We start from the raw sequence: 13,466 nt of genomic DNA on the forward strand, positions 1-13,466 counted from the left end.
CACGTGGAGATATGGCATGACTAAGCGTGCACTAATTATGAAGAGTTATGTTGAGTATAACTAGTTAGTTATACGGAGTGGTTAACTAGGTACGGAGTAGGTACGGAGTATGTAAGAATAATTGACAAGACAAGAAGTATTAGTTAATGTAATATTCTATCAAAAGCTGTCGCTAGATCTATGCACCAGATCTTATAGCCAGACTCCACCAAACACAAAACTGTAACTCCTCGTCCATGGTAGTTACCACAGATATGCAAACGATAGACCGGACCGAAGCAATGCACCTTCGGACAATGTTCTGGGAAACAAGAAGTCTGGATGTTCAATCATGCTTTCTGTTCAAGGTTGGCCAGTACCATGTCCTCCACTACCTTCATGCCCGCTTCCTCGCCCTTCTTGGAGTCGGCAGCATCTTCTCCAGCGACGGCCTGGTCCAGGGCGAGCTTGGTCTGGCCCAGCGCGTAGATCTGCTCCTCGATCGTGTTCTTGGTCACCATTCGGATGACTTCGACCTCGCGTGTCTGGCCCACTCGATGAGCGCGGTTCTCCGCCTGCACGTCCTCTTGAGGGTTGAAACTGGAGTCGAAGATGATGACCTTGTTTGCACACGCCAGGTTGATCCCCGCGCCGCCCGCCTTGGTCGAGAGCAGGAAGACCGGGATGTCGGTGCGTTCGTGAAACGCGTCCAGAATCGACTGGCGGTCTTCAACGTTGGTTCGTCCGTCCAGACGCACAAACCCGATGTGCTGCGTTTCAAGCACCTGCTCGAGGATATCCATGACCATGGTGAACTGGGAGAAGATCAATGCGCGGTCGCCCTTCTCTTGGAACCGTTCCAGGAGCTTGCACAACTTGTCCACTTTGCCCGACTCCATCCATTCGTCGTGGGTCAAGGCGAATTTGCCCAGCGATTTGGGGTGGGTGAGACACATGGTGTGGCACTCGAAATCATTGTACGCCTTGAGTTCTTCAAAGATGATGTCGGGATCGGACAGCGACCATTGCTCCTCCTTCAGACAGGCTTTCGCCATGCGACTGAGTATCGTGTCGGTGTAGTGGCGGCGGTAGAGGAGCGGATGGATGGCCGCCTGGCGCAGTTTCATCAGAATGTTGGCGGACTTGGTGCCGGTCTTTTTGCCCGCAGCACGATCGGCCAGTAGCCGACGGACCTCCTCCTGTTCGTTCTCGTAGATTTTCTTTTGCGCCTCGTTCATCTCACAGTACTCCACATGACAAGTTTTCTGGGGCAGGTCGATGACCTGGTGCTTCTTGCGGCGCAAGACAAACGGCTTCAGCATCGACTTGGCTCGTTCAATGCGCTGGGCCGACAGGAGAGACGAATGGGAGTCATCCGCGGTCTTGGCTTTGATCTTGAAGATGTACTCCAACTCCTCGCTGTGGTTCTTGAAGACTTCGGGAAGAATAAAGCCAAGGAGAGACGCAAGTTCCTGGAGGTTGTTCTGCAACGGGGTGCCCGTGAGAAGCAATCGGAACCGAGCCTTGATCCGGATGAGCTTTTCGTACAGAACCGACGTGCTGCTCTTCAGCATATGACCTTCGTCAAAGATGCAGGCACAGAAGTTCATGTGGCGCAAGAATTGGGCGTCCACTTTAGCCTTGGCGATCGTGTAGGTGGTGACGACGACGTTGATGCTGTCTCGATTCTCCTCAATATTCTCCCGAATGTAGCCGCGCTCCGTCTGGCCGGCATAGTACGGCATGACGGAGAGCTTGGGACAGAACTTCTGGAACTCTCTCAACCAGTTTTCAATGGTCGAGGAAGGAACAACAACCAGGTGCGGCCCCTTGATCCCCTTCTCGTACAAGTGAGCCAGGAATGCGATGACTTGGCAGGTCTTGCCTAGTCCCATGTCATCCGCGAGAATGCAGCTGAGGTCCTTTTCAAAGAGCAAGGAAAGCCAGTTGATGCCGACGATCTGATAGTCTTTCATCTTCAAATCTTCACTCATGATGCCTGGCTGTCCGATGAAACGAGCCTTGCGCGACGCTCTGGCGGGAAAATCATTTTCTTCATCTGATCGGGAACTGGACGGCGTGCCGATTCCAGAGTCGTGAGAGGTGGTTTGGTCCATGGAGACCAGCTCCAATTCGCCATCTCGTTTGCCAAAGATGTCGACGCCCCATTTCTGCATTTCAGCAGCAACAGGCCGGCCGATCTCCTCGCAGGTGGCCACAAGCGAGTCAACCGCCTCATACCCTCTCCACATCTGCAGTGACTTGTCGACAATCTTGTCGCCGATTGGCTTGGGGGTCTTGCGACCGCGGCCACCACGCGGCTTCGCCGTCTCATTGAGCGGGGCGGACACAACGCGAACAGCATCTAGCGACTTGAAGGGGCGCTGGTCAATGATGATTTTGGCGAACTCTTCTGAATCGTTGGCCAGGTCGGCGAGACCGGCAGCGGTACACGTGTTGATGAACCTGAGCACCTTTGCCTCTATCTCGTCGCTATCCTCGCCGCTCTCGACAGCAGAGTCTGAATCATCTGAGATCTCAAGGGCGGCGTCAGGTTCGGAAGGTGCCGGCGAAGCCGCTTTGCGACCCTGCACCAGCGGGCCTGGCTTCTTCAGTAACGGAGGGGTTTCCGAGCGTGCAGGGCTGGAAGGAGTCGGACGACCCTTTGGCCCCCGGATCAGTCGTCGGCGCGGTTTAGCTTCCTCTTCTTCCCCCTCAGGTTTAGGGGTCGACGACGAGACATTGCCAAAACGCATCGACGCCCACTTGTCTTGGATGGTACCGCGAGCTTTGATGTTCTGCTTGGCCGGCGCGACCGTCGTCGCATGGGTGATGCTCAGCTCGTCGTCTGAGGAGGCGATTTTCTGCTGATCCTCCTTGTTGGCCAGGTACTCCAATGCATCGTTGTAGTTGCCGCGTTTCACGACCAGCGCCTCCATACACGACGACACCGAGTAGCCAGGCATGATTTTGAGCATTCTCTCCACCTTCGATCTGGTCTGGGAGTCGTCGATCTCCTCCAATGTCGTAAGCTGCATCTCCAAGGGCTGAGCGCGGGAGGGCCCATTCTGTCGCGCCTTCTTGACGGCCACCCCCTTCGGAGTAGGATCCATGTGTGAGGCAGGGCGTTTCACCGCCGCGTTGGGATTGTACATGGCAGCCGACGTGATCTCCTTGAACTTGTCCATCGCTGAGCCAACGGGGGACTCCATGACCTTCTCCGGACTCCGGGGCGCCTTGGTGAACATGGAGGGTTTAATGTCGGTACTGCGAGACGGGTGTAGGTTGGTGCCGTCGTCGTCGGATGACCCGCCGAGATATATCGGCCCGTCGTCTTCGATGTCAACGACAGGGACACGCTTCGCCGGTTGCACAGGAGGACAGAAACGAGTGCCGGCAGGTGCCATGAGGTTGGAAAGCAAACCGCCGCCGCGGGAAGGGGAAGACACAGGGCCGGGCGGGGAGGAGGCGGCGACCTGAACGACCGTCCGGTGGTTCCCTCCTGCTGCGGGGGTATCAACAAGCAGCTGTGTCGGCTGCGTCCATGGCTGGGAGGCTGGCGTGAAGCCCGATTGTGTCGTCGACAATGGCAGGGTGGCGACCGTCTCATATTCCACCTCCTGCTGGATGCCGGGAGGAGTGCTGTGAACGACCTTCCTGTCGCTGACGGGGGTGTCGGGGACCGACTCATCCATGGCTATTACTGAGACAGGATGCCAGCCGATCGCATGCTATATAGAACGATGATAAATGAGACAGAAGGGCGTGCCCAAGCCAGCTCTCTCTCTCGCTCTTCCTCTCTCTCCCTCTCCGACTTTTTTGCCTTTTTTTCGGAACGCGATCGCGGCACGCGCCGCCGCCGGTCACGTGGCCACCGCCCATTTATCCAGACGGGGAAGCAGAAGGACAGAGGAAACAAGCGCAGCAGGGAAGAGTATCTGTTATTGTCCTTGGTCTATCTTGCAGAGACTTTATTGAGAATCCTGGTAAGTGAATATGACCCAAGGAGCTTCGACTGAGCTATTGAGATGCTCTATTATGACTGCCAGGAGGCCATTTTGTTCACGTCACAGCATTATTGTCAATAGGAGTTACTACCAGCCTACTCTATACAATCCCAACCAGCAGGCCTCTCTGTGGAACTGCAAGCTAGAATAGCACTTATTGTGCTATTAAACAATTCAGAACAATACTTGATATCACAATACCAATCACAATGACCACCCGTCGCCCCCAAGGCCAGACATACGCCGTGAAGCTCGCTGCTCCTGCCCCGGCCCAGGCCGAGTCGGACGTCACCCCGGCTGTTCCTGCGTGAGTGTTTAGACAGAAATTATGTTGAACAATCTGCTGAGAATCGAATAGGAGTGTCATTTACAAGCTCCTCGGTTTCACGGCTGCGATGGTGTTTGCCCCGATTGGAATGTACTTTTTGACTATCGATTCGATCTTCGGCGGTAAGGTGTTCGATCAATTGAACTTCCTTTTTAAGTCTTCTAATGTCTGCTAGGAAATACGACGTGGGCTGGTATCACGGCGGCCGTCACTGCCAATGTGGTTCTCTTTGCTTATATTATCGTCGCCTGGAGGGAAGATCAAGGAGACAGACAGGCGGAGGCAAACGAGAGAGAAAAGAAGGCGCAATAGTAGTTTTACGATGTACTGAGTTTGCTGAAATGGCCTTTTTTAGCCGAAGAGAATTCTTATTTGTCAGAATCTTCAAAGACGTATGCTAGTTACGTTGGCCTCCTCTTGACAAACTCCTCCAGATCCGCCCTGGTGGCCACCCCGAGCACAAACTTCCGCGATGCGTCCGTGACAACAGCAAACAGTTGCTTCTCGCGCGTTGTCCCGTCTGGTCCAGCCTCGCACTCGAAGAAGCGTTCCAGCTCCTCCAGGGGTGTCTCCATGGTGATCACCTGGTACGAGCCTCGTTTGCGATTGAACCGCTGCATCGCCGCAGACACCGGGTCGGATTCGTTTACCACCCCCTCCGAGAGCATCGTGCGCAGCCGCGGGATGCTCAGGTACCCCATGAGCGAGCGGTGGGATGAGATCACCGTCAGGTGCGTGTAATCGCGCTCATACGCCGCCAGGAGGGCGGCGGAGATCTGGTCGTCGGGCGATACCGAGAGGGCGGGGGGAGGATCCAGATCTTCAACGGTGGCCTTTTTTTTTCATTAGCTTCAACATCACAAAGAGTTGCTAGTTGCTAGACTACTACAAGTACTTACCCCACGGTACTTGTCGGCCCAGGCAGTCGACGATGAAGTGGTTGATCCATCCTGCGCAGCCTTTTCACGGGCAAAAGCTTCGCTGCCTGATAGATAGGATGCCATTTCCTTGATGCTCGGGAAAGACTGTTAAAAAAAACTCCAGGAGATGCTGATACTTCCTGTCGACTTGGAGATCGACGAATTTCCTCTGTGACTAATTGATTAATCGATACGCCGGGCGGTCACCTCTTTCCCACTAGTCTGGATTGGGATAGAAATATGATGTCATCTGAAAAAATGGCTGACTAAGGGATGACTAATGACTAATGACTAATAACTGCCGAGACTAGCCCAAAAGACCCGGGGCCGACCTGATATAGAAGAACGACGGACGGACGTGATATCACCACTCGACGACGACAAGCAATGGCCGTGAATATAAACCAAGTCCACCACGCACCACGGCAACCAATGCATCATCTTCATCCACCATGTTGACCGAAATCGACAGCATCGAAATCCACTGCCTCGTCAATGATGAGCTGGACCCCATCACGCCCAGCATGAACCCGGCCGTCAAGGTGGCGAGCCAGTTCATGGGAATCCCGCTGTCGCCGCTGGCCCCCGGCACCCAGCGCGACGGCGCCACCATGGAGATGCGCATGGATAACATCTGTTGTGCGGCGCACGGCATCTCGCTTCTCCTGGTGCGTTCTTACTTTTCTTTTCTTTTCTTTTTTTCCCGCTCAGGAAGAGCCAACCCCCAAACTCACGTTAACTGCTATCTAGATCGCGACCAAGGGGGACAAGAAGCATGTGCTGCTCTTCGATGCCGGCCCGGAAGGCGCCGTATGGGAACGCAACTCGCGCCGGCTGCGGTCGCAGATTGACCAGATTGAACACATTGTGCTGTCTCACTATCACCGTGATCACTCGGGTGAGTCTCCCAGATGATTCAAAAGAAAAGAAAAGAAAGGAGTTAATGCTTCCTCGCAGGAGGTCTGGTCCGCGCGATTGAGATGATCCAGGAAAGCAAGGCCGGCCGTGGCCAGGTCGTGATGGACGTGCATCCCAACCGCCCGGATTTCCGCGGTGTGCAGACACCGCAGGCGCCCCTGTCTCTCGAGGCAGATCCCTCGTTCGACGAGCTGGCAGCCGCAGGGGCGCAGGTCTTCACGAGCGACCAAGCCCACGCCGTCCTGGATGGGTTTTTCATGGTCTCCGGCGAGGTCCCCCGCACCACCAGCTACGAAGACGGCATCTACGGCGGTCTGCGCTATGATGCTGCCAAAGGCAAATGGGAGGAGGATACCTTGATCATGGAAGAGCGCTACGTCATGTGTAATCTGAAAGGTAAGCCAAGCCAACCCTTTTTTTTCTTTTTCTCCTCATGATTTGTTTTGATTGCCCGGGCTGATGTGATTCGCAGGGAAGGGATTGCTGGTCTTCACCGGCTGTGGCCACGCAGGTGTCATCAACACCTGCCGCGACGCTGTCGGCTTGGGCAACGGCGCGCCGCTGTATGGTGTCGTGGGTGGGTATCACCTGGCTGATGGCAGTGACGAGAAGCTCGAGGCCACGCTCCAGGATTTGAAGACCTTCGATCCCAAGGTCATGCTGGCGGGCCACTGCACCGGCTGGCGGTTCAAGTGCTTGATCGCCCGGGACATGCCCAAGTGCCTGGTTCCTTGCTTTTCGGGCAGTCGCTATGTGTTATAGTTTTGTTTCTACATTCACGCCCAGGTAATCATATAGGTAAACTAGTAAAGTGGATCTATACTCAATGGCCTGCTCTAGATCTACACTTATCAAAAGATATATAGAATTGATCTAATTGGTAATACGCAATACTAAATTATCCCAAGCTCAACACTAATTACCTCTGGGTGGCTCTTCGGATCTCCGAGCTGGTTCGGAAAGCCGCACCCCATTTGGATATTTGCCGGAGCAAAAATAAAAAACATATACAATATATACAACATATATAAAGATGGCAAGGACAATCACACTATTTAGATTAACAATCTATTCACCCATCTATAATTTATAATCTATTTTATTCTACGTTCCCTGGTCCTCCCCTACCATGCAGTCAGAACACCACGACGGCGGAGATACCATCAACTGCAACTCGTTGCCCTGGCTCCCGCTGGCACCCAACGTCTGGGTCCGGATTGTGAAGATGGACGCCGAAACAGGCTCATACACCATCATGGTGCGCGCCGAGCCCGGGGGTGTGCTTCCTCGTCACCGCCATCTAGCCAACGCAGCCATCTACATCATCAAGGGCAACGGCGCCCACCCGCAGACCGGCGCCTTCAAGCAGGGAGACTTTGTGACCGAGCGCGATGGCGCCACCCACGAGCCGCTGCACTTCCACGAAGAGTGCGAGTTGCTCATGATTAGCGACGGGCCCTCGGCCTTCTTGGACGACGCGGACAGAACCCTGTTTTTGATGGATGTGCCCATGCTGCAAGGGCTTCAAGCCGCCGCCTCTGCCTGACATCAAAGGCCGATTCACTTATGATAGAAATGATATACCTGGTTCTTCTTGTCAATCTTCCATATCCGGCGTAACTCTCATTTCTCGTATATGAATGATATTGAATCCCAATTCCATCAGATTTGTAGTCTTAAAATGACAGCGAGGGATCCAACCACTCCATTGAGACCTGAGTATTGAATAGTCGCCACATCAATCCATCAGGTGTCATCGGCATCTCATCCACAGTAGCAGCAGCAGCAACCGGAAGGGACGTGGGCGCGTCAGAGTCAAAGGGCGTATCCTGCAGCCAGGACGCTTCGCCACCATGGACAGGATGGTCGTCCGGAGGCAGAGGCGGAGCCTGCGGCTCAGCTGCAGCGGGATACCAATTCACAACGCGGGCGCGTGGGCTCAGGCGGGTGCGGACCTGGATGAGCGGCGTACACAGGTTGTGCAGCGGGTCGAGAAGCGTGAGCAGCTTGGCGATGGAGGGGCTGCTGGCGAACTGCGACAGGCTGCGGTTGATGTCCTGCACCAGCTTGTAATCCTCAAGGTCGACTTCGCCGATGATGTTGCAGAAGAGGACGAAGAACGGGCTGAGCGGGTAGAGGAGGACGGTCCTTTTTAAGATGAGCGAGTAGATAAGAGTCAGCGAGTGGCAAGAGGCTTACCAGGATAGAAATGACGGATACGGATCGACAAAGCCCGGCATTGTGCGGATGTTTTTGAGGAGGAATTGCAACGCGGTCAACGATTTGCGGGCGTACGAGACACATTCGCGATGGACCAGCGGCGAGAAGGCGTACTTGAGTCGCGAACGAAGCGTGTCGACCATGATCGAATAGTGGATAAATTCCAGCGCAATCCAGTCGGTACAAAGTAACCCGGAGGCGGATGCGCGGTTCTAAAGAGAAAGAAGGAAGGAATACAGCATCAGATGGAGAATCGAACGAAGAATGGGAGGAGAACTAACAGCCTCTAGTCGGACATGGATGCGTCCCAGCTGCTCTTGAAGTTTATCATGCTGGCTAGCTAGGATCTGATGATGGCTCTTGCTTTCTGACTGGATCTGCAGAAGCTCGCCCTGAACCTGGGCCAGCTCGAGCAGGATGCTGATCAGAGGCAGGTGGGCAAGCGAGGTCTCCTCGCCGATCAGATCCGTGGGCGCAACACGGAGTTCGGGGAGGGAGAGCGGGCGCAGCAGCAGCGCGCTGAGCGTACGATCTAGATAGTAACACCAGTAAAGACAGCTGCGCACTTGCTTGTCGAACTTGGTTGCCGGGGTCAGCTCAGAGACTTGATGATATTGGAGGGCCACAATCAGCCGCGTCGCGAAGGAGTTGATCATCCAGCTTTGGTTCATGTAGCCTAGATACTGCATCAAAAGGGCCTATCTTATTAACAGAGGTCTGCCCGGGGTGGGGGAGGCCACATACCGAGGAGATCAAGGCCTGGACAAAGGGCAGGCTCGGTTTTTCAAGCAGACTGAGGCTTTTCAGGGCGCGGATGGCGCACGCCTCATACTTTCGCTTGGAGTGCAGGGACTGCTCGTTCAGGACCGAGTCGGTATGATATCGGGGCAACTGATAGATATAAAAGAGGGCTTTGACATAGACACAGACACAGTATTGATAGAATCGCTGGCCGGTGGCCTTTCCTCCGAGGAGTGCCGAGATCATCGTCACCAGGGCTTCCTGCGACAGATGATCTGGCCATCGCAGACTGGAGCCTGTAGTCGGATCTGTCCCGTTCCATTCAGCAAAGGCCCCCAGACAGGACAGTTGGGAAAAGACACACACGATATATATACCTTGTAAAAGCATGTAGAGGAGCTCAGGGGGCGGCGTGATAGACTCAGGCATATCTCGACAGTCCTCCGGCGGCAGCTCCGACGACAAACCCGTATGAGGGCTGGAGGTCCGCCCAGGAGGCAAAGTGCCGACCAGATCCAGGGCGGATTGCAGAATCGAGCGTCGCTCCTGATCCATGCGGTCGTTGCCCTCCAGCTCGGTCTGGATGATCGCCTTGGCCTGCTCGGCACGGTGGGATGATTCATCGGGAGCCATACACACCTCACACGGCCCCTGTGTGGGCGACCTGGCAGGCTGTTCCGGTTGCTGGACGGCCTCGATCGGGCGTTTTTGGGACAGAGCGCCTCCTCCCTCCACCGTTCGGTCTTGCTGTTGTTGGGGATCCGGAAACTGCTTCAGATCCAAGACTCTTTCCATAGAACCCGCTGACAAGCTGCTGTTCCCTTCCGACTGGGCTTGCGGGCGACCTGGCCGCCGCACACGCGTCCGGAGGCACTCTATACTGGCATCGATACAATTCGCGCACCGCGGCTGTCTGTTGCACCGGACCTTGCGTGAGTAGCAGCGATCACACTGTGGGGTCAGTCAGCCCTGAGGCAGCAAGTAGGAGCACAAAACGCTTACCGCAGGTAGAATCTCGTCCTCCATTGGGAATGGCCAAGTAAGACGCCGAAGCAAGGATTCGGTTGTCGTTGGTGAAGACTTCCTGGACTACTGAGAGGGATCCGGGAATCCGAATGAAACGGCGCGGAAACCCGTTCGGAGAGAGATGCTGACTCATCCAGGGGTTTGTATAAAGATAAGAGTGTTATGACGTCATCGCAATCTGGGAAATATAGATTCATATACAGGAGACTAAAGGTCAGGAACTACTATCTACTCTGTATTTATACTGTGAACAAGGCGAGCAGACAATCATGGTCACCAAAGGGCTCCTAATATAAGATTCCATACTTACTAGTATCCTCTTCAATATGTTGACATAGTAGTAGCCAGCTACAAGTAAAGATAGTACCACCAGGTTTGGGCTCACATTTCGGTTGAAGAGTCCTGAAATATGTACCTGGTATATCCGTCACTTTTACTACCAACAACTGCAGACTGCTGAGCACTATGTCACAGGACACCAGTCATAGTTCCCATTCGAATTGTTCCCCCACCACGATGGGAACGAATGCGACGGTCCACCAGCGCCGAACACCGCAAACGAGAGGATGAAGATAACAGTCAGGCTGGCTCCATCGAAAGCACCAGTAATCAGGTAAGAGTAGTCTTTAAAGATGCGGGGGTGGTAGTTGCGGAGGTAGTACTGGACAAAGAAGCCAGCGATGATCCAACTGAAGATAACACACGTCTGCGACTGATTGTACGGAATGTACCCGGCATATTGAATGAATTGCGGCATGTTGATTTCCGAGACATCGAGCCTTCCGATCTTGGGTACAAACTATTAAAAAGGGGATCAAGTCAGCTTTCTTCTTCTCTTTATTTTGTTCAAAAAAAAACTATGGGGGAAGGGCTTGGGGGGTTTGTTTTATTTACCTGGTAAAAGACGCGGTGAATGACGACGGCAGCAGCACCAATCGCTAGGCCGATGGGCACCATCTCATACTGTGTGCCGACCCGGTATATGTAGGGGGCCAGGGCCCAGGAGGCCGCGTTGGTGTTGTAGGATTGGATAGTCGCACCACTCCAAGAGGAGTTTCCGTTGCCAGTGGCGAGAAGCGCTCGTTTACCCGACACGATGGAGATCATGACAGCATAATTGATAAAGCCTCCAAGAATGGTGCCGTACATCTGTGTCAGGAACATGACGCGGGGAGGAATCTTGACTGGGGGTGGTGGGTCAATCTTGGGCGAAAAGAAGAGCAAGACAGGAGAAAGAGAGACTGCTCACGGTATTCGCCCATTTTCAGATCGTTGGACAGGTTGACTGTATTCGCGATGACGTTGTGCGACCACGCTGCGAAGTACATATTACCGACTGGGCGGCCAGGAATCATAAGACCTGCTAGCATTTTGGATAGGTTGTTGGTAGCAATCCCGTTACCGTAGCGAGAATAGAGTATGGTACTCTGCATGGGCGATCTTGGTCAGAGATCCTTCTTTTGTGGTACAATTGAGGCAGGTGCTGCGGGGAATACTCACAAAAGGCGCCACGATAATTCCTACAATCAGCGAGACAATGTATGCCCAGACCGGGAGCGTGATATCCTCTTTGAGGACTACGATGAGGCCGAGGATGAAGCTGCCGATCAACACCACGGCGTACCACCACCATGGCGTTTCCTTGTAATTCTTGGCCATGTGCACATGGTGCCGATCATCATATCTACCTTCTTTTGCGCTGCGATACGCTCGCAAAATATCTTTACCCCAGAAGAGAATACAATGTAAAACCAGGGCACCAATCTATAGAACACAGTTAGCTCCTGGATGAGGGGAGAACAAGCGGATGAAGTAGATATGGGCACTTACTGCCGCATTGGCCATGAACATGGCAAATGCAAATGTTCCAGTCAGTTTGGGGAGGCCGTATTCGGCCAGAGCAGCCTTGTCAAGCACCCCGTCGGGGAAGACGTCGGTTACGGGATATGCCGTGCCATTGGCCATCAGAAGCTCTGTCGACATGAATGGAAGAGATTTCGAGTTCCAGCCGTTGCCGTAATAGATGCTAGCCATGGCAATAAAGCAGACAGCGAATCCGATGGCTTGATGGAGTTGGAACTTGAGAGGGAGAGAGGTTTGGAAGGAAGTAATCTGGACCAGTCAATCCACCGATTTGATCAACAAGCAGCAAGTAGCATTAATTTCTCTTACATATTGCCAGTCGAAACTGAGAGAGAACAGACCCATACCCTCGTTGTTGCTGGCTCCACCAAACACATTGGTGAGAACTGCCGCTACGTTACCGGTTGCTTTCTGGGAAGCCAGGCACTGTGTCGTTGTGAGAAAAGGTCTGTACAGAAAAACAAAAACGAAATGAATATTTACGCACTGGGATAGAAACAGAGTTCAACCAGGGGAAAATATAAGCCGGAATGATCTCGTATAGCGACATGCCGGTAAAGGCATACCAAAAGTATCTGAGTGGCTTGGAGTTCTTCACTTGCTGCCAATGAAGCCCCTGGAGAGTCTTGACGGTGGGCAGGGTACTCCAGTAGACTGCTTCGACGTGCCAGACGGCGATGGGACGCATGATGCCGCAGAGACCGTAACCAAAGAGACCGATGGAAATGGTACTGAGGATCACAGTGGCGGCGCTCAAGGGAAGATCATAGAAGATATTCTGTGCGGCAAACACGGTCGATGTGGCGGCAGCATTCGAGGCCGATGTAGCCGTGATGGAACATATCGAATGCTCCTTCAGCGTCCATGGCCCCGGATTCACGAACTTGATGAGCACGATCCACCAAGGGAGCTTGTCTTGGCTGCTGCTGCCGCCGCTTCTTGCCCTCCAGCGAGCCTCAAAGTGATCACCACGAGGGAGAAATTTGGCCCAAGCATTGCCGACAAAGTATGAGATGAGGACGATGAACGTCCCTTGAATGGTGACTATGGTTGGTTTGAACTAAGGTATCGCCAGAACCTAGGTGTCAGCGGAAAACCATCCCGGGAAACTACCATGTCCATCTCATCGGATTGGAATTACATTGTATATCTGGTTCATGACAGCCTGAAAACATGCCAGACCAGAGGCCAGGATGATGCTGCGAAAGGTCAAGGCGCTGTCAAAGTCATCTCGCAGCGGGAGTAGGTGATCGGCCGCATCCGCACCGGTGACGATGATCACGTCGTCATCAAGGTCACCATCCTCATCATCACCTCTTGGTTCTTCCTTGACGGAAATGAATTCGGTGACGGCCATCTTACTCTCCTGGGGAGAGACCGAAGGGTCTTCGCCTTCGACGGGAGTGGATGACAGCATGTTGTCCAGTTCTCACTAGGGTTTTCCCACAGCGCAAAGGAGGGGGG

The 13,466-nt window shown here is 53.7% G+C and overlaps 7 protein-coding genes across 7 annotated transcripts; 3 read left to right on the forward strand and 4 right to left on the reverse strand.

Annotated features, from left to right (window-relative positions):
* Positions 1-125: 125 nt before the first annotated feature.
* Positions 126-3,787, reverse strand: ASPZODRAFT_130666 (hypothetical protein). Its single transcript, XM_022722560.1, has one exon. It carries the CDS (start codon positions 3,672-3,674, stop codon positions 330-332), a length of 3,345 nt encoding a protein of 1,114 aa, XP_022583097.1. The 5' UTR covers positions 3,675-3,787; the 3' UTR covers positions 126-329.
* Positions 3,788-4,195: 408 nt separating this feature from the next.
* On the forward strand, positions 4,196-4,626 carry ASPZODRAFT_62193 (hypothetical protein; the record flags this gene model as incomplete). Its single annotated transcript, XM_022729063.1, has 3 exons — positions 4,196-4,293; positions 4,345-4,436; positions 4,490-4,626. The coding sequence occupies 3 exons, from the start codon at positions 4,196-4,198 to the stop codon at positions 4,624-4,626; spliced, it is 327 nt and encodes a 108-aa protein (XP_022583098.1).
* Positions 4,627-4,715: 89 nt separating this feature from the next.
* On the reverse strand, positions 4,716-5,392 carry ASPZODRAFT_165441 (hypothetical protein; the record flags this gene model as incomplete). Its single annotated transcript, XM_022726712.1, has 2 exons — positions 5,214-5,392; positions 4,716-5,147 (listed from the first exon to the last, which is right to left on the reverse strand). Exons 1-2 carry the CDS (start codon positions 5,316-5,318, stop codon positions 4,716-4,718), a joined length of 537 nt encoding a protein of 178 aa, XP_022583099.1. The 5' UTR covers positions 5,319-5,392.
* Positions 5,393-5,686: 294 nt separating this feature from the next.
* Positions 5,687-6,914, forward strand: ASPZODRAFT_150786 (hypothetical protein; the record flags this gene model as incomplete). Its single annotated transcript, XM_022725665.1, has 4 exons — positions 5,687-5,902; positions 5,985-6,132; positions 6,192-6,548; positions 6,625-6,914. The coding sequence occupies 4 exons, from the start codon at positions 5,687-5,689 to the stop codon at positions 6,912-6,914; spliced, it is 1,011 nt and encodes a 336-aa protein (XP_022583100.1).
* Positions 6,915-7,281: 367 nt separating this feature from the next.
* On the forward strand, positions 7,282-7,698 carry ASPZODRAFT_150787 (hypothetical protein; the record flags this gene model as incomplete). Its single annotated transcript, XM_022725666.1, has 1 exon — positions 7,282-7,698. The coding sequence occupies one exon, from the start codon at positions 7,282-7,284 to the stop codon at positions 7,696-7,698; it is 417 nt and encodes a 138-aa protein (XP_022583101.1).
* Positions 7,699-7,828: 130 nt separating this feature from the next.
* On the reverse strand, positions 7,829-9,746 carry ASPZODRAFT_150788 (hypothetical protein; the record flags this gene model as incomplete). The annotated part of the gene is made up of 5 exons (XM_022725667.1): positions 7,829-8,300; positions 8,352-8,584; positions 8,654-9,070; positions 9,117-9,421; positions 9,491-9,746. The coding sequence occupies 5 exons, from the start codon at positions 9,744-9,746 to the stop codon at positions 7,829-7,831; spliced, it is 1,683 nt and encodes a 560-aa protein (XP_022583102.1).
* An 856-nt stretch (positions 9,747-10,602) lies between these two features.
* ASPZODRAFT_61713 (hypothetical protein) lies at positions 10,603-13,359 on the reverse strand (the record flags this gene model as incomplete). Its single annotated transcript, XM_022729004.1, has 8 exons — positions 10,603-10,938; positions 11,034-11,323; positions 11,389-11,566; positions 11,640-11,903; positions 11,970-12,251; positions 12,312-12,428; positions 12,490-13,062; positions 13,144-13,359. 8 exons carry the CDS (start codon positions 13,357-13,359, stop codon positions 10,603-10,605), a joined length of 2,256 nt encoding a protein of 751 aa, XP_022583103.1.
* Positions 13,360-13,466: the final 107 nt, after the last annotated feature.

This window comes from Penicilliopsis zonata (assembly GCF_001890105.1).
Source record: "Penicilliopsis zonata CBS 506.65 unplaced genomic scaffold ASPZOscaffold_4, whole genome shotgun sequence".
Lineage (NCBI taxonomy): Eukaryota > Fungi > Ascomycota > Eurotiomycetes > Eurotiales > Aspergillaceae > Penicilliopsis > Penicilliopsis zonata.

Bases quoted from the DNA above. Each gene is read 5' to 3' on its own strand.
- ASPZODRAFT_130666 (XM_022722560.1), bottom strand. From the start codon at position 3,674: ATGGATGAGTCGGTCCCCGACACCCCCGTCAGCGACAGGAAGGTCGTT.